Source organism: Corvus hawaiiensis, chromosome 24 (genome assembly GCF_020740725.1).
Source record: "Corvus hawaiiensis isolate bCorHaw1 chromosome 24, bCorHaw1.pri.cur, whole genome shotgun sequence".
NCBI classification, from domain to species: domain Eukaryota; kingdom Metazoa; phylum Chordata; class Aves; order Passeriformes; family Corvidae; genus Corvus; species Corvus hawaiiensis.
This window is the reverse complement of record NC_063236.1, coordinates 9935348-9958074: the sequence shown is the minus strand read 5'-3', so window position 1 is coordinate 9958074 and position 22727 is coordinate 9935348. Positions and strand designations below refer to the sequence as shown.

The 22727-nt window shown below is 53.4% G+C and overlaps 2 protein-coding genes across 5 annotated transcripts in view; both read left to right on the top strand.

Annotated features, from left to right (window-relative positions):
* LOC125338116 (polymeric immunoglobulin receptor-like) overlaps positions 1-22727 on the top strand; it is a 27657-nt gene extending 4930 nt beyond the window's left edge. The window contains exons 2-11 of one of the 3 annotated variants that reach the window (XM_048328464.1): positions 11735-14599; positions 16505-16612; positions 17172-17516; positions 17948-18277; positions 18351-18680; positions 19249-19471; positions 20562-20674; positions 21301-21439; positions 21851-21896; positions 22475-22727. In XM_048328464.1, coding sequence (XP_048184421.1) covers positions 16576-16612; positions 17172-17516; positions 17948-18277; positions 18351-18680; positions 19249-19471; positions 20562-20674; positions 21301-21439; positions 21851-21896; positions 22475-22540 — 1629 coding nt within the window. In that variant the 5' untranslated portion in view covers positions 11735-14599; positions 16505-16575 and the 3' untranslated portion in view covers positions 22541-22727. Of the gene's footprint in view, positions 1-11734; positions 14600-16504; positions 16613-16919; positions 17006-17171; positions 17517-17947; positions 18278-18350; positions 18681-19248; positions 19472-20561; positions 20675-21300; positions 21440-21850; positions 21897-22474 lie in introns of those variants that run through there. The other 2 variants (XM_048328466.1, XM_048328465.1) reach the window with 2 other exon arrangements.
* C24H1orf116 (chromosome 24 C1orf116 homolog) lies at positions 1392-9165 on the top strand. 2 transcript variants are annotated; one of them, XM_048328474.1, is made up of 4 exons: positions 1392-2340; positions 5247-5353; positions 6663-6825; positions 7224-9165. In XM_048328474.1, the coding sequence occupies exons 2-4, from the start codon at positions 5267-5269 to the stop codon at positions 8369-8371; spliced, it is 1398 nt and encodes a 465-aa protein (XP_048184431.1). In that variant the 5' UTR covers positions 1392-2340; positions 5247-5266; the 3' UTR covers positions 8372-9165. The 2 variants fall into 2 exon arrangements, with proteins under 2 accessions (XP_048184431.1, XP_048184430.1); XM_048328473.1 differs by having other exon boundaries at positions 1393-2530.

Here is a 22727-nt window from a genome sequence, read left to right as displayed (position 1 = left end):
CAACAGGAGGCATTAACTACGTGGTGCTTTCCATAACTGATTTGTCAGCACCCAGGCTGTACCTGCAATTTGGGCGAAGGAAAGTGCCCAAGAGTTCCACAGAGTCAAATAAACATCCTTACCTTGACAGGAATCTTATCAGTGACGCCATGTGGATGCTTCTCCTTCAGGGCCAGGCCTGAGTCATTTGTGCCCTCGTATTTAGGAACAGGGTGAGGCACAGCAGGGCTGTGAACCTGCCAAAGTCCTTCCAGGGCACTGGGAAGTTCTCTCTGCATCATTTGACTCCTCACATACCCTTCGTGCCATCTGTGTGAAATCACACCTTGTTTTGGGTTGGATCTATTTGTATTTGTTAGAGGGAGAGGAATGTGGAGAAAGAACAGGTTCTTTCTGGGCTTCTGATTCGGAGCAGCTCAAGATTTCTCCTGATGGATCATGACACCTTCCTGACCCACACAGGGCTGCAGGCAGCCAGCTCTGCCTGTTCTACTGCCCAGATTGGAGTCCTGGTGCTGTCAGGACATCCCTGCCCTGTGCTGGTGCTCACTCACACCCTGCTGGCACTGCAATAACAAAATAACCCCAGCTTTGGTTTCCTCCCTCTCTCAGAGCAGCCTCAGCACCAGGCACAACTCTACAAAACCCGCATGGCTCTAAAGCTTCCATTTAAAATTAAAATTAATTCAGAATCAAACCCGCTCCATTAATTAATTTCACATTTAAACTCTTGTTTAAACTGCTGCACCATCCAGCACAACTCCCGAAGCACTGGCACCAATCCTGCCCTCAATCCCTGGCTGTCAGCGCTCCGGCTGCTCCCGACGTGCTGCATCCCCATCCCTCAGCTGCTGCAGGCCAGCGTGGGAGAGCAGGAAGGGCTGGGGCTGGCTGGGGCTGGCAGCAGCCTCTGGTTCGTTGATTTGCTCCCCGGCACGTTCCCTTCTGGAACAGCACTCGGCTGGGCTCAGCACCGCCGGTGGGAGCCTCGACGCTTCCCGGCTCATCTGCTTTCCCTCCATCTTCCTGTGGCTTTCATTAGCTCCACTTCCCTGTTCTGTGGAGCAGGGAACATGTGTGGCAACACAGACTTTTGCTACAAATACAAATCTAAAAAAAATAAAAATCATTGTAGCATAGAAATGTGAATGAATCCCGCAGCTGTGTCAGCCCTGGAAATTCCCTGCAGGGTGTTTGTAGATGTTCAGTGAGCAGCACCTTGTCAAGCAGGTACAAGTCCGTGCTGTGTGTGGGGAATGGCCAAAGTGTTGTTTATCAGCTGGAAAAGCTCTGATTTTAGTAACAGAGCCCGAAGTCAGTCATAAGGAGGCATGGCTGCTGCCTCCCTGCCCTGCAGCACCACCCGGGCTGGGGGTCGGTGTCACCTCTGGGCCCCTCTTTGGAAGAGGCAGCAGAGGTGGTACCCTGGGGCTCAGAGTGGGAGATGCTGCTGAAGGAAATGCCTGGCAGAGTTTCTGAGAAGGTGTCATCAGGGTGAAGATGAGTGTGGTGGGCATCTTGGGGGGCTTTAGCTTTCACCAGAGCTCCAGGAACTGACCTCAAGCTGCCTGGGGAAGGAGTCCCCAGCACTGGAAGGAGCTTGCAGAGGGTTTTGGTGCCAGCAGGGAATGGTGCCAACTGGGGCAAAAGCAGCTGCAGGTCGGGACAGGCAGAAGGAGCCTCGGAGCTGCGCAGACCTGGGCACCCCATCCTGCAGCACGTAAATAAATCTGTGCTGAAGCTTCCCTTCCAAAACACTTTCTGCCTGTCTTCACAACCTCCTTCCTTTGCAGGCAGCAAACTTTTGGCCTCTGGGAAGCTGTGGTGAAATGCAAGTCCCTACCTGTCCTAGCCCAGGCTGTGTTTTCAGAGCCGAGGAGGAGCCCGCTCCTACCCCGAGCTGCGGGATCCCTGCACAAACCACCTGAGAGAAGAAACCTGTTGTGGGTGACGCGTTCCTGGGCGCAAACGCCCAGCCGGGGACGTAATTATTGTGTGCAAGGCTCGGGTCAGGGCTCGGCTCGGCTGCTCCGGTGTCAGCGAGCAGCTATGCGGCAGAACAGGATGTCGGATTAAGGAGTCTCCGGCGAAACCCGTGCCGAGGACAGCAGAGGACAGCAGGGAAGTGAGGGAGCTGGGTGGTACCGAGCAGAGCTGCCCGCAGCTCCCGGGCACTGCCAGCTCACACCCAGCGCTGGCAGCGCAGCAGCCACGACCCAGCGCTCTGGGGCATGGCACGGACGGGTTTTAGGGGCTCAGCCACGCCGTGACCCCAGCCTGGAGCAGGAGGAAAGGTGCCTTGCAGGGCTGCAGGATGAATTTCGCTCGCCCTGGCTGCAGGTGAGGGGCCAGGGATCGCCTGTCAGGACGTACCTGCGAGCAGCCACGGGCCCGGCACAGCCTTATCTGCAGCGGGAGCAGAGTTAATGTGTAACCTGGCTGTGTTTGCTTAGCCCAGAAAAGCAAAGAAGTCCTGGGACAGGCACGGCTGGGACAAGGAATTGGGCAGCACGGAACGACGGACGGCCTGGTAAAAACAACGAAACGGATTAATAATCATTTGTGTTCCTGCTTGTCCTTTGCTTTCTGTGCTTTTCGTGCTGGACGGGCTGCGGGTGAAGGGCTGGGGGGCTCTGGGTACCTGCAGGGCTCTGCTTTGGAGGGGTGAAATGCAGTGGGGGATTCACCAGCGAAGCTGGACGAGGTGGTTTGAAGGTGGTGGTGGTGGTGGAGGAAAGCTGGGGAAAGCTGTGCCCAGGACAGCAAACAGCTCAGGCAGCTGCTGGGGCGCTTCATTCTTGTCCAGAGAGGAGGAAATGCGGATCTGCCACCGTCCCCTTTGCCCCTGAGGTGCGATCCATCCCCTGGGCTGCTCAGGAGCAGGTGCCTGCAAAGGGGGATTTGCTTCGGGTTGTGTTTGGGGTGGCCGGACAAAGCCAGGGGCAGCAGGGGTCCGGCTGCTCTGCCCCAGGCAGCAAAACCGAGGTGTTTTAACCCGGGATGGAGAGCTTGGGGTGGTGCTGGCTGAAAGAAAGTAGCCTCTTGTCTAAAGCAATTAGCATTAATTGCTACCCAGCACCTCTTTGATGGCTCCGTGGGCTTTCAAAGGACAGTTATGAGAACGGCCACAAGAGCTGAGGGACCTGGCCTTTGGATTTAGATTAAAAAAACTTCTTCCAAATATATTTTTAGTGGGGGAAGAGATCAACACCGTTGAAACCCAGCTATAAAACAGCTTTTTGAGTACTGCGTCTTTTAAATCAAATGCTCAGTTGCGTTTTTAATTCGTGGCTCTTACTCACGAAAAGAAGGAACTGAAATCCTTCTGAATCATTAAAACTGGGGAGTTTCAACACTGATTTTTCCCCTTTCCCAAGCTGGATGAGTGTGCTGGAGCTGTAATCACATCAGAGAACTAATGGGCAGGAAAAGGAACTTCTTGTTTCAGAGCAGATCCTCCGCAGCACCCGGCGGGCTCGGGCTGAACTTTGCCTCCCGTGAGCCGGGGCTCGGTGGATGCCAAAGCCTTGGCGGCTGCTTTAGGTCCCTGCAAATGCTGTTTGAATGAGAGGAAATCCATTCTTTAACGGCCTGGTGGTGGTGGGGATCCTCATGGTGGAAATGCCTCCCTGCTGGCCCCAAGCAGCTGCACGCTCAACTTCCAGCAAGGCTTTCACTTCCCCAGGAGGGTTTTGCTGTCTGAAATTTGGGCGGGAGGCAGCCAGGAGCACTGCAACAACCATGGTCAAGCCTCCTGCTACTTAGGAGTCGATATAAATCTATAAATCTAGTTTTGATGTAAATCTAAATTTCACACTGTGGATGTTCAAGTGCACAGCAAAACCCTGCAGAGGCCTGAAGTCTCCCAAGCTCAGCTCTGCTTCCTGACAGCTCAAATCCCTGGCCATGAAGTGATCTGAATTCAAAGAATCCAGGGAACTGCTGTTCCAAAGCCACCACTTACTGCAACGTCATTTAAGCAGTAAATAATGCAAAGCTGAGACTGAAATATTAAAATCCTCCTGCGTGGAAGGATTAGATCTGTCAGGGTGTGGGTGTTGAAATCTGATTTTTGCGGCATATTCCAATTACAGAGGAATTCTTTCAGGGTCTAACGCTCTGAACAAGCAGCCAGTTCTGCTCACTTATCGCTGGATCTAATTCCCTGATCCTGCTACAAGAAATAAAAGCAGCAGTGTGTTCCTGCCTGCAGGTTACAGCACAAAGGGCTCCTCTGTCTTCTGAGGAGCAAATCCTCTCGCGTGGGTCCGTGTGTCTTGGAGGGGGTGTTGGTGTTTGTTTTGCTGCTCCCTTTTGCCTCCACAGCCCAGTTCCCTCCCCAGGAACGGGGTGGTGCATGTGGAGGGAACTAACTGGTGGTGCCAGGAAATTTCGGAAGCTCAGTGCTTTGCATCCATCAGTAATGACACCTTCCGTGGGTGCTCAGCCTCTCTCTGCGGGCAGCAGAGCTCTGTGCAGGGATAACTGTCCCCTGTGCCACGTGGGCCCCTGCCCTGCCCCTGTCACGGTGTTGGAACCCAAGTTCAGGGCGTTTGTCAGGCAGCTGCTGCCACACTGGGATCCCACTGGTGATGGGGGGTCCGGGCTGCATCCAGAGGAGCATCAGGGGGACCCTGCTGTGAGCAGGGGGGACATTGAGGGGCTGCTTGAACCCCCCTGGAGCAGCCTGGGCACAGCCCCAGCCTGCCCTGCTCCCCACGGGCTGCGCCAGCCGTGTGCCCAAACACACCCAGGCGTGCCCCAAAGGCCGGGGACACCTCCCCAGGGCCCCCAAGGAAGGGCGGCAGAGGAAGCTCCTGACAGAGCGAGGATGTGAGTAACCAGCAGCACTTGGGGCCAGCTCGTTCTCAAGTTCAAGCTGCAGGGCTGGCACAGGGTGTGGCGGAGGAAAGAGGTCCCATGAGTCGGGGCTGGGGCTGGTGCTGGGATCTCTGAGGCTGAGCTGGGCTTGCAGCTTCTGCCTTTGCCTTACCCACCCCTCTGAGGTGATTAGAGAGCCACCAACGTGAGCTGGCTGTGCAGAGATGACCCTATTCCAAATTATTTTGGGGAAAACTTCAAAGATTATTTTAAAAAGCCCAGCTGTGCCTTCTCCTGGAGACAGCAGCCTAAGATGGAGCACATTTCCTCCACCCAGCAGCATCAGAGCCTGCCTGTCCTCCCTCCCAGCGTGCTTGAGTCAGCCCCGGGAGAATCTCACAACTTAATGCTTCTCCTTTCTCCAGCCACCAGGGCAGCCCGTGCTATGCCTAGGAAGGAGCTGGGGATGGCTGGCTGCAGCTCCGGCAGCTGTGACAGCATGGTCAGCACGGCTTCCGACCACTCACAGCGGGTGAGTAACCCTGGGGTGCCCGGCCCAGCTCGCCCCTCTGAGCTGAGCAAGGGTTTGGGGCAGATCTCAGTTCAAATCCGCTCTCCATCGGTGCTTCGGGAGCCCCTGGAGGCCCTGAGCCAGCACCAGGACCAGATGAGTTCCTGCCCCAGAGCACTCGCAGCCTTCCCAAGCTGCCACGTGTGTGGCAGCAGCCGGGAGCCTTTGCTGCTGCAGGGTCTGCTCTGGGCCAGGCTGGGATCCGTGCCAGCGGCTCCTGCGCTGCCAGGGGTGCGGGGCAGACCCTTGGGTAACTGGGTCACACTGGCTCCGAGGAGAGTGACTTCACCTGGAGGAGACAGCGAGCTGAGCTCCTCCTGCCTGGCAGAGAGGAATGCCCCAGTTAAGGCAGAGATGAGTGTGGGCCATGGGTGTAGATGTGTCATTTTTCACTATCTCTCCGTTCAAGCTCGTTTGTCTCCCAACGCCGATTCCAAGATTGATGCACTAATTACATCCTGCCTTGCTGGGAGCATAATTGATATGTGTGAGAGCAGCGCTCAGTCCTGGCAGGTTTTCCATTTGATGTATTGCAAACCAGAACCAAACCCTCTGAATGTAATAGGGATGGAAAAACTGGTTGTGATAGTGCACAGTAAAAGATTTGGATAAGGTGCCTCTGCAAAACAACTCCACCTGGGATGATTCCTGCCCCGTGCTTGTTGATCTGATGCACATTCCATCCTGTCCTGCGCTTCATTTTGTTCATGACAGATTGCAGGAATCACCTTGATATCTGATGTTGCAATATCACATCTCCTGGTACTCAAAATACAACAAAAATTAAGCAGCTCTTGCTGAGGTGTGAATGGGAGAACAAGGAGAATTCATCACCTGCACAGAAACCTTCAGTATTTATGGTGTTTTCTAAGCATTCATAGAAGTGTCTGTACCTACAGATCTGTCACCCATCTGCTCACATTTCACAGTAATTTAAAGAACTGAAAGTAAGAGGCCAAGTTCCCAAGTTAAGAATAATCCACCTCCTGACCCACAGAGTAGGGTAATATAAAAAAAGGCTTTAAGTATACATATATTTCCTATTTTAGAGGAGGTTGTCTGGTTTTCTGGAGCTGTAAATACTCATCATTGAACAGCCACTGGCCAAGCAGCTGCCACAGGCTCTCTAAACTACCTAGACATTAAACAGTATAAAGTTATATGTATATAAAAAGTTATATAAAGTTACATATATATATATATATATAAATAAAAGAGAATAAAGTAAACCTCTCTTTCTTACCTGCACTGCTTCATCTTCTTGCTCCAGAGTGACAACAGCTATGACTATTTATCTGTGGAAGAGAAAGAGTGTTTGATGTTCCTAGAAGAAACCATTGGCTCCCTGGATGCAGAGGGAGACAGCGGCGTCTCCACGGACGACACCGACTATGGGGAGCCCTCCAAGCCTAGGAAGGGCCCTGTGCCCCGGGGTAAGCTGGAAACCCTTGTGCAGCTTGGCTGTGCCAAGGGAATGTCCTTGGCAGGGAGGGAGTGCCCTGGGTCGATAAGGCACAGGTGGTCCCCATCACGCTGCAGTAGCCACACGAGTCGGGCACCATCTGTGCCCTCCTGGTTCTCACAGGCGGGTGTGGAGCAAAGGCAGCAGAACCGCGGGGCACAGCATCTGTGCTCGTGGTCTGAATGGGCTCACACAGGCTCACAAGGCTTTGTCAGGCCCAAAGGATCCGGTTTCCCCAGCAGGGATGGATCGGTGGAGTCAGGGGAGCCCTGGGTGCCCGTCCTGAGCCGTGGCTGTGCGGGCCCAGCAGGGGTGAGGGGTGTTCTGTGGCCCTGTGCTGTGCGTGACTTCATCTCCCTCTCTTCCCAGATTTGGGCAATGGGGCTCCAAGCAGAGATCAGCAGTGTGGGGCTGAACAGAGGAGTGGTAAAAGCGTCTCTGCCTCCTCCAGCTCGGCTCCAGCAGCTGCTCTAAGCCCAGGTTATTCCAGTCTCCCGAGGAACAACCCTGCAGCAAATGGAGCTTCTGGCAGCAAAGGAAGTGTCCACACAGTGCCAGCAGGAAAACCTGCACAGGAGGTGCCCAAGGAGGGCAGGCTGGACCAAGCCAACACAGGAAGCCACACGAAGTCCATGATCATCCAACCGCCAGACCCCTTCCAGGATGACCTGGAGTGGTCACGCAGCCCTCGCTCAGATGCCAAAGGGGAGGCGGCCAAGGAGACCAAGACTTGGACTTCGTGGGGCCACGTGGGGAAATCCACATTGGAGGAGGCCCCTCAGGACCACGATGCCAAGCGTGGGCCTCCAACTGCCCCCAAACCACGGAAATTGCCACCAAACATCATCCTGAAAACCAGCAGGAACAGCCCCGTGCCGCTGGCCACGGAGCACAACCAGAAGGTAAAAGCAGCACCTCCACCCTCAGCCGCCTCTCACCCCAGCCCTGCCAGCGACAGCACTGCTGAAAAGGGGAATTCTGGGCACCTCGACCCCAAGGAGAAGGAGAAAGCCCGACGGGAAGCACTGGAGAAGCTGGGACTGTCCCAGGACAGGAGGGAGCCCAGCGCCCACCTCCATCCCCACCCCAGCGAGACGCCGCTCCCCATCCCTGGGCAGCCTGCGGAGGGCTCCGTGCCGGGGATCCGGCAGATGGCCTTCAAATCCAACACCCTGGAGCGCTCCGGGGTGGGGCTGGGCAGCTCCATCAGCAGCACCAAGGAGCAGAATGCCAAGAGCAGCAGCAGCTCCCTGGGCAAGATGTCCTTCATCGAGCGCCTGGCCCCCAGCTTCCTCCGCAGCGGCCGCCCCCGGCCCGCCTCCCTCGGGGCAGGGAAGGACTTTACCGGCCTGAAGGAGCAGGAGGAGCAGGACAAGAGCAGCAAGAGGAGATCCCACCCTCTGCCCAGCTTCCCCAGGCCGCCCCGCTCCGCTGTGAGCGTGAAGATCTCCCCAAAGGGCGCGGCCGACGAGAACCGGCGCGAGGCGCTCAAGAAGTTGGGGCTGCTGAAGGAATAGCTCACGGGGCTGGTGGAAAAGGGGCTTTTCACCCCAAATCCAGCGGCCTTCACTGCCTGGCCTCGGCCATGAGCATTTTCTGCTGCCACCTCCTGCCCCAGAACCTTGGGAGTGCTGTGGGAGCTTCACGCCAAATAAAGGAGCGCCGCGTGTACAGAGTATTTTGTATAGAGCAGATGTATATGAGCTATTTATACAAAGCATCTCTCAGCATGGACGGGGTGGAGTCTCCTGCAAGGGCTTTAATGCATTTGGGGATTCATCAAAACAGGGAAGCCATGGAATTAGGGATTTGGCGTATTTTCAAAGGGGTTGCCTGTGGATAAAGCGTCTCTGGGAAGAACTGCCGGACTTTGCTGCTCCTTTAGGACTTTTTTGGGGGTTTTTTTTATTAATTTTATCACAGCCTCTGAGGCCTGAGCACTCACCTGCCACATGAAACTGCCTCCCAAAACCACCACTGCCTGCTGGAGGGGCTGGAGGGCTGCACAGACATCCCACTGCTTCCTGTGCCATGCTCTGCTCTCCCATCCAGCCCTGACCACCCGAATCCAGCAGCTGGAAGACTTTGAACTGCAGGGAGGGGACAGCTAAGGAGGCAAGAGGCTGTGCTGGTGTCAGATCCAGGAGTGCTGCCAAAATGGGACAGATGCAAAGCTGGGACAGCCCCAACTCCTTCCCTTCTGAGCTGTCCTGGCACCTCTCAGGCCCGGCTGATGCTGCCAACACCTCACTGCTCACCTTGGGGAACAGAGGTGGTTTGTGTTCCTAATAAACCCGTGTGTGATCAGAAAGTGCTGTGTGCTACAGATTTATGTCGCAGTCAGGTAAATCTAAATGCTGGAGTTGTAAAACAAAGAGTTCTGAGACAAAGGATGAGCCAGGTCAGGTCTGTCCCACCTATAACATGGAATCATTTTATCAGCACAGGCAAAGTCTTCCATGGAGCCACCTGGGACAGTGGAAGGTGGCCCTGCCTGTGACAAGGGGTGGAACAAGGAGAGCTTTAAGGTCCTTTCCAACCCAAACTGTTCCATGATTTTGTGATTCCCAGCTCTCCCTGCAAGCCCAAAGAGGGAGTGTGGAATTCCCGGTGCTCCCGTGTTTGCTGGCAGGCTCGAAGCAGCCCGATGTGCAGCCAGGCAGCAGCAGAAGTTCCGCCCAGCCCTGAGCTCCTCGGGCTGGGGACTTTCAAGTGCAAATGGTTGGCTTTAAAGGCAGCAAGAGCACCGTGTAGAGAGGAGATGCCAGGGTAAGCACTGAGTGAAAGGGTCAGCCAAGCTCCTGCCTGGGTGAAAGGTGCATTTTCATCCCTGTGCTCCTCTCCTCTGACCACTCTGTCTCATCCAGGGCTGATTCCAGCTATTTAATGCTCTATCTGACTGCTCAGCACCTGCATGATGCAAGTCCCAAGGGAAATCTCACCTTGTTTATCTACTGAGAAGGGAGGGGAGCATTAAGGACTCTCTCAAAACATTTTTGACCTGAAACAGAACCTAAACATTTCTTAAAACCAGATTGTTTTGGAAACAAAAGGTTTCTCTTCCAGTCCTTGGCTTTAGTCAGAACCATTGTGTGCTGGTGCCATGAAAGCTGAGTTCTGTTCAGATTTCCAAGGAGGAATCTCAAAGATCTTCCAAAGATCGCTTATCAGTCTGTGATGTGGTGATCTTCACAAACAGGAGCTGTGCACGCTGGTATGAAATGGAAACAAAAGAGAATAAATTAAAACAGCCACAGAGCAGCAGGGTCATTCCTCTGGGAATGAACTCCACATTTCTGTGCCTCTCCTGCTGCTGCTGCCAGATCCTCTGGGCTGAATTGCTCACCACGGGCAAGCCCCGTTCCAAGAGCAGGCGTTGCTGTTTAATCCTGCGAAGAGAATACGGAATTTTACCTGCTGGATCTGTCGGTAGCCCTTAGAAACCGAGCTGTTTATGCCCAGGGGCCAGGACCTTATGCAAGAGCAGGCCCGTGACTGTGCCTGGTGCCACCCAGAGCCGAGCCCTGCTGCTGACAGAGGGATCCTGCCCCTGCCCCTGCTCCTGCTCCTGTCCCTGCCCCTGCTCCTGCCCCTGCCCCTGCCCCTGCCCCTGCTCCTGCTCCTGCTCCTGCTCCTGCTCCTGCTCCTGCTCCTGCCCCTGCCCCTGCCCCTGCTCCTGTTCCTGCTCCTGCCCCTGCCCCTGCCCCTGCCCCTGCTCCTGTTCCTGCTCCTGCCCCTGCCCCTGCCCCTGCTCCTGCTCCTGCCCCTGCCCCTGCCCCTGCCCCTGCTCCTGCTCCTGCCCCTGCCCCTGCCCCTGCCCCTGCCCCTGCCCCTGCTCCTGCTCCTGCCCCTGCCCCTGCCCCTGCCCCTGCTCCTGTTCCTGCTCCTGCTCCTGCCCCTGCTCCTGCTCCTGTCCCTGCCCCTGCCCCTGTCCCTGCCCCTGCCCCTGTCCCTGCCCCTGCCCCTGCCCCTGCTTCTGCCCCTGCTCCTGCCCCTGCCCCTGTCCCTGCCCCTGCCCCTGCTCCTGCTCCTGCTCCTGCTGGGAGCGCGGCCACCTCAGCTCCACCTGGAGCACCTGGCAGTGGCTTCCTGCAGCCCAGCTGCTCCTTTTGCCTTCTGCTGCCGGCGAGTTTTCTTCTGCTGATGTACAGGTTTGCATCAGGCTGGCCAGTCCCAGAGGAATTCAGTGAATTGCTCAGCTACAAGCGAGTGTTTCCCTGCTTCCCCCGAGTGCAGCTCACCAGGCATCGGTGCATTCCTCGGGTTCTTTCTGTGGGTCAGCACCATCCCCCCCCGTGCACACCTTCCGTGTGCGGGGGCGAAGCGGTGCAGTTCTGCTCTAGGGTGCCCTCCCCTCCCCTCCTCTCCACACAGAGCAGCTCCAGTGCTGCCTGTTTGGAGAGGGATTAAAAGCCTGGCTGTGGGTTTTGTCAGCCTGAGCCTGTTTGGTATTCACAGAGTGTCCTGGAAAGGTGCTGGTGCTGCAAGGTCAGCGATGGAAACGACTGAGTGCAGCTTAGTGCTGCAAGCAGTTAATTAACATCAGTAAATTGTTTGGTGCGATTGCCTCCACGGGTCAGGCCCTCTCTCTAAAGAAAGCCTGCGTTAGTTTGGAAATTAAATTGCCTGTAAGGAACAAGGGCACTTGCTTTGTCATCAGCATAAAATCATGGAATGGTTTGGGTTGGAAGGGACCTTAAAAGTCATCCAGTTCCACCCACCTCCCACCATCCCAGATTGCTCCAAGTCTGGGTGGGGGACAAAGCAAGAACACAAACAAAATCTACCCCCAGGTTCAGCCAGAGCCCAGTAGAGCTCCTGGGTTCTGGTCTGGGGACCCCCAAAATCAGACTTCATACTTTGGCAGGGGGTGGAATGAGACGATCTTTAGGGTCCCTTCCAACCCAAACCATTCCATGAATCTAATTCTGGGCATATTTGACTCAATTTGTGCCCAGAAGGCAAAATCCCAGCAGAGCCCAGACACAAAACAGCCACGAAGAGAGATCACAGCCTTGCAGAAGCAACAAGTCTCAGAAGAGTTGGTGAATGTACTCTCAGTGTCTTCATGCAGATTATCCAGACTGAGTTTATGTGGCAAAACAATGTTAAAAACAACAAAGAAAACGCCCAGCTTTGCATTTTGCACGGAATATTCATCTAATTCCTAACTATCAGTCCCACCCTGGCTCAGACGTGTCATTTCCATGTCTACATGAGCCTGTCAAGACCTACTGGCCCAACTGAAACATCCTTGTGCACATCTTTCATTACAAAGATCAAATTCAGGAGCAGCGGCTGGTGGAATTCTGGCGGTGTCAGGGATCATCAGCTGCACAGGCCACAGCAGGAATCATTTGTGTTGGTTAATAACAGCCCTTGTGCCTCTGGGGCGGTGTCAGGGGAGCCTTGGGGCTGAGAGGTGGGGAAGGAGGGTTGGAGGCTGCTGAACCGAGCAGGAAAACACCAAACCTGGGCTCCAGGATCAAGCTGGGCTTGCTCCAGCTCTGTGGGAGATGGCTGGAGATGTCTGCGGCTTTTTGACCACATTCCAGCATGGTTTGGGCAATAACCAGGAGCCGAGGCTCTGCCCTTCCCCACATGGAGGGAAGGACCCTCTCCAACTCCACCAGGCTTCTCTCCATTATCTTTTTTCTCTTTTTTTGCCCCTGGCCTTTGTTTCTAATGGAATTGTAAATGGAAAAAGGCCAAAGCTCGTCACTGCAGCTCCCACCCGAGCAGGGCTTGGCCCCACAGATCCAACAACCTGCAAAGAGGAGCCCGGCCAGAGGCATTCCAGCCTTTTACTGCTGTGCCAAAGCAAGCAGGGTTTACTGGTTTGGGTTTGCTTTCCTCTGTTTGCCGGCAGTGCAAAGCTACCCGATAATATCTTAAACCAGAACTAGACCCGGTGCTCCTCGTTCCTGCTCTTAAAACCCGGTGGGTTCAGGCAAGGATGGATCACGCTGGCAGGGCAGTGAGTGAGGATCTCCACTTCCCGAGAGCTCAGCTCGTTTTTTCCAAACACCCTCGGATTTGGAAGTCCAGGAAGAGACAGAGAGGGGCAGTGTTGTTCCTTGCAGAGGGGTTTATGTGCAGCAGTGACATCCCCGGCTGGTTCCAAGCAAGAGTTTAATCATTAACCGGGCACCGTGGAGCAGGCAGGGGTTGTTATCATTCATTAATTACAGCTCTGAGCGTGGGCAGGCCGTGCTGAGGTGCTGACAGGGATGGAGATCTGCACAGGGATGGAGCACACGGGATGGAGCCTCTGCCTGTCCCGGTGCTGCTCCCGGGGAGAGGATTCCCCCTCCAGCTCGGGCTTGCCAGAGGAAGGAAGAGGAATTTCCTTTACGGGCACAGGCCGGAAGAATAAATTCTAAGAACTGTAACTCTCCTTTAGCAGTGGAAGGTGCGAGGCAGCGGTGCTGCCCCAGGAGGGTCTCCTGTAATTCCGTGGTTTTATGATTCTCCAACACTGAGTATTCCTGAGGGGGTCCCACCATCACCTGTATCCAATTTCTTGCTCGCACAAGGCCAGTCCTGTTGCTTTGCTGCTGGCATGGCAATAAATGCCCTCAGACAGAGCAGTTCTGCCGGAGCCCAGCCAAGAGTGGGGAATTTATGGGGCAGGTTTGGTAGGAAGCACAACAGTTGCTGCAACAGGAGCAATCATATCATGATTAATGGCACAAAACTGCTCGATGGAGATTTATCTTCAGCCAGGGAGATTCCAAAGTGCTCCAATGATTGTGTTAACACAGAAAACAACCTGCTCTTCACACCCTGGCTGACCCAAGAGGGGAAAATCAAGACTTTGGACTTGAGAACAAAGTGGTTCCTCTAAATCTCCCTCTGAATCCGTCACACTCCTCACACAGGGAATGTTGTCCTGCAGATCCTGGGACACAGGGAGTGCTGGAGCCAGCCCACGAGTGCCACAGGTGGGTTCTTGCTTGCAGCCCATCATTTTTAATTGAAGGCAAAGCAGACCAAAGCCCCTGGCAATAACTGACCTGCCTCCATGGTTTGAAGCTATCAGCACATCCACACTTCTCTCAGTTACTGGGGTCATGCAGAAGAGGAATTGTGTTTATGTTCCATCTTCAGACCCTGTGAGCTGAACCCACCTCGTTCACATTTCGGGGCCTGGTTTGTGACAAAAATTGAAGCAGAAACCATCTTTTTGACCCTAAAACAGGATCAAAACACAGACATGAGCTCAGTGAAGGTCCATTCAAACCACAGATGTTTGAGGAACCTTTCACAAAGTTCTTGATGTGAAGTTCTGCCTGGAAGTGGCTAACACCGTTTCACTACAGCTCTCTGGGGACAGGTGCTCCATATTAAAGCATTCTGTCTGCAGAGCAGGGGAATTCCTCTCAAACTCTGCGGTTGCTGCTCCTGACCCCTTTTTCCCCCTTCTGTGATGTCACCACATCCCTATATAGCTAAAAAAGACCATTTTTGGGTCCCATCCTCACTACATTGGTGGCACCTCTGCTACTCCCCTGAGCATTTTGCCCATCTCCAGCTTGCTCAGCAATGCACATCAAGACCTCAGAAGATTTTTAGTGCACCCATTTTAAACTCTGCACATCAATATATGAAAAAAAGAATTAAACATCAAGAGAAAAGCAAAGGCAGACTGAGCTGCCAGCTGCAAAAACAACTTTATTAAACTCAATTCAAGCTGGAGGCAGAGGAGGAGAAAATTCCCAGCACCAGAAGCATCACAATCTAAGGTAGGTGAGCCTCAATTTGCCCAAAAACACTGGTTTTTGGAGAACAGTGCTGTTGTAGAGTGATTATAGGAGATAGCTTGAGAGATTTCACCATAGAATGTAACAGTTCTGAAATTTAACATAATTATTTCTATAAAAAATAAAGGTAGTGATTTAAGGTGATTTTTCTCCCCATTGTGGCTTTATTATTTTTTTCTTTTTAAAGCTATAAATTAAATTACTGTCCTTTTTGGCCAAGAACACCCAAAAAAATGATGTGGACAAGGTAAAATGCATCCCAGTTATGGATGGTGGAAGGATAATGGTTTAATCAGATCCTATAAACATTTTCACAGTGTAAGACTGAAATAAAGACAGGAAAAAACCAACCACGCGTGGTTTACTCCTGGGATTTCTCCAGCTCTTTCTTGTCGCTTTCTGCTTTATATTTAATGCCTATTTGCTGGTTAAAAATGTTAAAAAACACCTCCTTGCCTGAAAACTAACATTAAATGAGATTAAGATGGAGCTGAGGGTTCTGTCCTGCAGACCACAAGTGAGGAAAAGAGGAAGTGCACTGCTGGACATCAGAAAAGATTAAATAAGCATAGGGATCATATTTTTACTGATTTCTTGATGAAAAAAAAAGGCCATTCAGCTCTCCCAGGGCATTCTTGTTAGCTCCTCCTTGCTTCAAGTCCTCCGGTCTGGTGGGAATTTATGGCATTGAGTGAAAATCCCCGTTTTTCAAGCCACCCCACTGTGGGCTGGGGTGAGGGAGCTGCTGAGGCTCTGCTGAGCCCTCTGCCCCAGGCGAGCAGAGCTGGGGGGACCTGAGCTGCCTCCCCTGCCCCAGAAACAGGAGAAACCTGGGGGGAAGCGCCCGGTGAGGATCCTGGGCCAGCAGGACCCCCCAGGCTGCGCCCAGCGGGGAAGGGGCATTTCTGCAGCCCTGCCCCACACTTCCCTCAGCAGAGGGGAGGCAGAGCTGGGTGTCTGCAAGCTGGGGAGGTGCCCAGTGTCTCCAGCACGGGCTGTGCAAGGGACTGGTTGTGCTGGTTTGGGCTGAGCCGTGGCACTGGTGCGAGGCTGGGCTCGTCTCCCACCCTCTGCAGCCCACGAGCAGTGGGGTTTGTGGGCATCCAGCCCAGGACTCAGCCCGGCAGGAATGAGGCTCCTTATGGCTTTACGAGTTTCCTTGTTCACGTTCCCTGAGTGCTTTGAAGAGCTCCCAACGCTTGAGCAAGTGTGAAATAAACCACGGGGTTTGCACTCGCCGAGGTTTGGGCAGCGCTGGGGACGCGGCAAACCTCAGACAAAGAATTCCAGAGCAAACGCCGCAGTGAGCCAAAGTTTTTAATTCAAACAAGGAAGTCATCCCTGTCTGCAACAGGAACAGCCAGGCACTGTTTGTGTTCGGATCTGGAAAGGGGCAACAGCAATCTGTGCAAAGATAAATGGCAGGGAATAAAAATTAAAAAGGGGGATGATTGGAGGGGGGGACAGGAGATGTTTAAGGGTGTTGGCATCCCTGAGATCTGCAGCTTCTCCTCCTGTTTCTTGGGATGAAAAAAAAGAGAAGGGAGAAGGGAGAAGGGAGAAGGGAGAAGGGAGAAGGGAGAAGGGAGAAGGGAGAAGGGAGAAGGGAGAAGGGAAGGCTCGGTGCCGCAGCAGGTCCCTCACGCATCTTTTGGCCGTCACTGCCCCCTCATTGCCAGCGATGCCTTTAGCAACCACCCCATCCCCACAGGGTTCAAAGCAGGAGGGAGAGATATGCATAGCACCATTAGCGCCTTTTTTCCTTTTAAAATTCCCCTATTTTTGGCCTAGGACAGGTCAGAGTCTCGGAGCCACCGCCCTGCCCTGAGCAGCCGTCAGAGCAATCCAATGGCTGCCACAATCTCTCTCTTTTGTTTGATAATGCAGAAATCAGCAAAATCCCGTCCCCAGCGTGAGATTTGTGAAGTTGGCCGAGGGAACACTCGGGAGGGCTGGACATGGTGCTTCTCTTCCTTTTAGCAGCTCTGCTGCAAGGTGAGTCACCGCGTCCTCAGCCCCTGATAAGAGCAGGTAAAGCTGGAACCGGGGACATAGGCTGTGCTCTTCTGGCTAAATCCTGCCTTGGACACCAAACACCTCCACCTGCAGTGTGCAAACCAGTCCAGACACCCCCCTGCCCAGTCCAAATCTGCAGAGAGCCAGCAGATTGCGGGAAGTGCTGGGAGAAGAATCCCAGCTCTCCTGCAGCATCCACAGGAAGAAGGAGGTTGTCAGATCAGGCAGAGTTTGCAAATGCCAGAGGTTTTTCCCATTAATTTCTGCCCTTGGCCTTTAACTCCAGGGCTGGGAGGGGTCTAGAGTGTCCTGTAAGAAGCATCGAGGGTCCCCCCTCTGTGCCAGTGGCTCTGTGACACCAGTGCCCCTCAGGTGGGTAAAGTGGCACTCGGGGTGGGTAACACAGCACATCCAAAGTAGATTTCCTGAGCCAGATGTCCCCTGGTGCAACTCAGAACCACAGCCTTGCCTCAAAGGAGCAATGCTGGCTCCTCCTGGTTGTCTCTGAGTAACCAAAACCTTCTGTTTCTGTCCCCAGAAGAGCCCGTTTCCAGCAGCCTGTACGGCTCCAGGTTTTTGACAGGAGGGCTCGGAGGCTCCATCACCCACCGGTGCTTCTACTCCCCCACCCCAGCCAACAAATACGAGCGGAAATTTTGGTGCAAAATGGCAGCGACCGGGGTCTGCTACACCATCATCTCCTCCAGCAGCTACACCTCGAGCGAGTACCGGGGCAGGGTGGCCCTGGGGGACAACCCCCAGAACGGCACCTTCACCGTGACCATGACAGGGCTGAGGAGCAGCGACGCGGGCACCTACAGGTGTGGCATTGGCAGCACCAACGACGGGCTCTACGTCAGCCTCAACCTGACGGTTCTGGCAGGTAGGATTCTCTCCTGGGAGAGGTTTGGGGTCATCGACACGCAGCAGGCGCCTCAGCTTTTTCTGTTAACCAGATGTTTGTAATTGTGGGGTGTAAAAGCACCCAGATTGGGCAAAAGGTATGTAAATGTGGAAGGAAACCCTCTCCTGGCTGTTGGAAACCCAGGTTTGGAGATTCTGGGGAAGGGCACAGAGGAAATGTCTGAGTGAACGGGTTTTGGAGAAGTAAAGGAAATAACTGATGGGTTTTTAGGGTGTGAGATATGTGTGTGCGGATATTTTTCAGTTATTATAAGCTAAAAAGATGAATCTTTATTATCCTGGAGCAGAGCTCAGGAACATGGCCTGAGAGAATTTGTAGAGCCAAAAGGATGGGGCAGGTTTTTGGGGGTTCTGCGAGCTGACAGTCCCTGTCCTGCTCTCTCCCTACAGATGCCACGGTGGCGAGGCCAACCCAGCTCATCCGAGGGGAGCTCCGTGGCTCTGTCACTGTCCTGTGCCCCTCTGGGGACACCCGAGGTGACAAGAAGAGGTTCTGGTGCAAAGTGGGCAGAAGCAGCTGCGGTCTCATCGCCAGCTCCGATGGCTACGTGGACAGGAGGTACCAAGGCCGAATCCTTATCACCCCTCAGGAGAGCTCTGGGGCTTTCAAAGTCCTGATGAATGACCTAAAGAAGGAAGACTCGGGGCTGTACCTGTGTGGGACACAAGGACTGAGGGGTCAGGAGAGCCCACAGGAGGTGGTTCTGCAGGTGGCCACAGGTAGGACAGGGCATGGGGGGTTCACAGCGCTGGGTGAGGGGCATGAAATGCTAATTCTGTCCCTCCCCTGCAGCCTCCACCATTCCCAGGAGACCCAAATTCTTCAGCGGCACAGTCGGGGGCTCGCTGTCCTTCCAGTGCCACCACGACCCCAAGGGGACCTACGAGAAGAAGTATCTGTGCAGGTGGAAGGGAGGGAGCTGCCCGGTGCTGCTGGACGACGAGGGATTCGTGCTGGAGTCCTACAAAGGGCGGATACAAATCTCCAGCAGTGACCCCGAGCGCGGGACCTACACGGTGGTGCTGAGGCAGCTGGGGGAGGAGGACGCAGGGTGGTACTGGTGTGGGGCCAGGAGTGGGCACGAAGAGCTCACGGCCTCCCTGAAGCTGCTCATCCACAAGGGTAGGTGGTGGCAGGGCCTGGGTGATCCCCAAACCATTCCACACCAGGAGAAAGCAGCAGCTCTACATTTTCCCCTCGGTTATTAGAGAGCAGCTGAGGTGATGGTGAAGGTTATCAGGAGTGTGCTCATCAGTGAGAGCTGAGCTTTCGGAGGAAATCTGATGGGTTTGGATTATATTATCGATTGTTTATGATGCAAATGCCCTGGGATCTGACATCCTGGTCCTGGCACGTGCAGCACAGAGACATGTTTGGCTCTGAAGATAAGCTGAAGGTTATCTTGCAGTTTGAGAAACTGCAGAGTGTAAATACACAGGTCCATGGAACTGCTCCTCTGGCAACGGCAGAAAGAGCGGGGTTAAAGCAGGAATGGTTGCCAGGTATTAAGGTTTTCATTAGAACTCCCAGGCTGCTTTCTGTAGGACTCCAAGGAACACAGAAATGCCTGAGTCTGGTGTTTTTTCACATGAGATGCAAGGTGAAATGTGTAAATCTTCAGTAAATCTAACAAACCCGTTGCCTCTGCAAGAAGGTGGGTATTAAAGCCTCAAAATAATGTTCTGTGCAGAAATCTGCTCCTCACGAGACCCAGGAACAGCCCCTCCTGTGAGACCCTCATCAGCAAGTCCTGCTGCCCACAGCACGCCCAGGCATGGGAGCATTGCAGACCTGATGGGCACTGTCCCCAAGGGCACCACGATGGGCACTGTCCCCAAGGGCAGCAGCACCCTGCTGCCCACTGCCACCCCGGGCACCGCTGCAACCTCCCCAGGTGAAACCTTCCAGGAGAGGTGAGTCCTCAGCCACATCCTTGGTGTTTTACAACCTGTGCCCCATTCCCCAGAGCCCTGTGGAGGCTGTGCACAGCTGAAAACACCTCCAGGAGACACGAGAAGCTGGAGAAGGTGAGGTTGCCTCATGTCCATGCACACTTTGAACTTGCCTCCAACCCGCCTGTGGAGCAGGTGCCAGAGTCAACAGCTGTGCTCCTGCCTGGTTCCCTGTGCTCAGGACGGAGACAGGACCTTGGGAAGCGTTGCTGAGCTTGAGCAATAGCCCTGGCGAATGTGCAGCTGCTGCAGAGCTCAGTGCACCTTCCCCAGCCCCGCAGCAGCCAGGAGCCCACGGGCAGTGCTGGGTGCTCGCCGCTGTGTCAGGACTGAGCTTTGGGCAAGGTCCCTCAAAAGGCTGGGAGCGTTTTGGCCAGGAGTCATTCCAGGTTGTTCTCCACACCGGTGGCCGTGTCTCACCCCAGTGCAGATGGTTTCCCAGTGGATTTGCTTCCTGTGCTCCCTGTGAGCAGCTCCAGCCCTTCTCCCCCCGCTGTGGCCACCAGCCAGCCCTCCTGAGGGGATCTGGTGCAGATGCACCAGGTACTGCAGGATCAGCCAGACCCAACCTGGGCAAAGCCCACAAATCCAGTTCAATATTGAGATGGGCACCTCGGATTTGCATCCACCCCCCTGAGCCCCAGCATGGGAAGCCCCATCCTCCCCATCCCCAGCTTCCCCCAAGCCACATTTCCCTGCCATCCTGACAGAAAGAGGAGGGAAGACACCTTCCAAAAACGTGAGGGTTGTAACAACTCGCCAAAAGGACGTATGTCTTGTGAATTTGTATTGTGCAAACAGCTCATTTTCCTCTGGAGGGGCTAATTCAGCTGGCAGCACTAACCCCACACAGCAGCTGCAGGAATCACTCCCTCATAAGCCAAACTCCAGATTGAATGATTTCAGCTCTCCTCCTTGACTCTGTTGACTTTTCTTTGATTCAGACAGAGTTTAAAACTCCTTGAATACCCTTTAGTGTGACAACAACCACCTGCATGAACCACGAAGGTGAATCCAAACCCAGTTTAATCCTGGTGGTTCATCTCCCCAGCTCCTCGGGGGAATCACGGCTGCTCCCAGTTGTGTTACCAGCTCTGCTTTTGCTGATTTGCGTCGCCATCACCATCCTCACCCTGGCCAAAATCAAGCTTCTAAAGAAGCCAGGTAAGCTGGCCAGGCAACACTTTTTGGGGCTGCAGTGGTTGTTTTGCAAGGGCTGGAGTCTGACCCATGGAATATTTCCATCTCTCAGACACGTGTCCGCTCTGCAGCCCGACAGCGCGGCTGGACCTGCAAGCAAAGTCCTTGAGAAGTTGTTTGGTTTTGTCTTAAATGTGCTCAAACACAAAACAAATGAAGGAAATGGGAATCCTGGAGCCCTGCTGAAAGCAAGGCTGGGTTTTGTGTGTAGAAGATTGATGGCCCCGTGAGTGATAGAAAATCCTGAAGGGAGGGACCTGTGTGGTGCGAGTGGCTTCACTCTGGGCAGCTTCTGGGGCCAAATACAGCTCATTCAGTGCAGAGCTGACAAAGACAGGCCCAAAAAATCCCTTCTAATGACTGATCTGCAAAGATACGTGCACCTATCTTAATCCAGACCATATTATACCCATAGAAATAAATTTAGGGACAAAAAACCTTCAGCGATGATAGCGGTGAGGGGAAACACATTTTTCACAAGAAGGAAACTGTGAAATAATGGCCTAATTTGGGGTCTGGCAGGCTGGAATACTTAAAGAGGAGCGAGTGGGGGTATTCCCTGCGGTGCATCCGTGTGTTTTGTTTTAAAGGAGAAGCAGGAAGCACCACGGGGAGCCTGGAGCCAGCTTCGGCCCGTGCTGGGCTGAGTCCTGGAAGGGAGGAAAGGATGGAGGAGAACCCGAGCCCAGGAGAAGTGCAGGAGTTCAGGATGGGCTCTGGCAAATGTAGGTGGGTGTTTGCTGGGGCTGGCACTGCAAGTGTCGTCTCCCTTGGTAGGAGAGAAGAAACCCAAATTTTAAGCGGGGAATTCGTGGCTCTCCACAGGAGAGGCACCAGGTTTGCAGTCCAGGAAAGACAATCCACAGTCCAAGAATCCCATTCTGCTGCCAAACTCTTGCCTTTACTCCTTACCAAGAAAAGTTAAGCCATGGATTTCAAAAGACTTGGATTAAATCCTGTATAAAGTTTATTTATTGTAGGGCTGATTGTAATTTTTAATTGCAAGCACTAAAGCTGTTATCGCTCTTCCTGCCTATTTCAGTAAATTCTGATTGCTTATCACCTTTCTCAATATTACACAGAAGAAATTATTGTTCACTGTGTTGCAACCATGTCATTCTTTTTTGTTTTATTGCGCAGGACAATCTCTGCTATCCTTGGGAATATCAGGATGACCAGCTTCTGTGTAAGAGTCTGTCTCAGACTGTTGATGCTTTTCAGAGAAAATCTCCTGCAAAAATCATCTGAGCAAATATTTGAAAGTGTATCTAACCCGTAGGAATTCGTATCAGTGAAAAGGACTCCACTGGAAAAAAAAAATAGTGGAATAGTGGCTCAGAAATTTGGTGATTTCACATTCTCATTATGATGCACTCAGAGCCAAAAGGGGCCTTCTGGTCCTAAATATAAAGACTGGAAAGGAAAAAGTGTGTCCCCCCTAAAACCTTGAAAATAAACTCTCAGTGTTCCGTGAAAAACTCCTAAAAATGAGAATGAAACCCAGAAATTATTTGTGCCTTTTGCTCGCAGATGTCTGGGTTGGGGTAAAGCCTGGGAGAATTCTCTTAAGCTGAGCAGGAGGGTGACTCCAGAAGTCCCCTCTGACCTGGGTTTCTCCAGCTTTCTGTTCTCAGAACCCCCTAAAATATCACTTAAAATACCAAGTTTGGCATAAACCCAGAAACCCCTATGGAATCACTTCTGCAAATACCACAGAGAGGCAGTGCCAGGTCACAGCTTCTCTTCTGTTTCATTATTTTACAGCTGCCCTATGGGGAAAAGTTACTTTTCGAGGTGCCTGATGAAGACTGGAGCCAGAACCTTCTGTGAAAGCCCCATGTACCCGAGCTGGGAATTTTCCCTATGGAAAGCCAGGGCGGAGCTATAAAATGCCAAGCCCCCAACAGCTCCCATTGCTCTGCTCAGCACCCAAATCCCCTTAACTGAGAGCTGAACCCCCAGACTGCCCAAATTGCTCCGTGTTTTGCACAAGAGAGAATAAAATTATGCACCTGAA

Excerpts from the sequence above, each read along its gene's own strand:
- C24H1orf116 (XM_048328474.1), top strand. The coding sequence starts at position 5,267 with ATGCCTAGGAAGGAGCTGGGGATGGCTGGCTGCAGCTCCGGCAGCTGT. Across the intron at positions 5,354-6,662 it reads CTTCCGACCACTCACAGCGG|AGTGACAACAGCTATGACTA; the intron begins GTGAGTAACCCT and ends TTCTTGCTCCAG. Across the intron at positions 6,826-7,223 it reads GAAGGGCCCTGTGCCCCGGG|ATTTGGGCAATGGGGCTCCA; the intron begins GTAAGCTGGAAA and ends CTCTCTTCCCAG.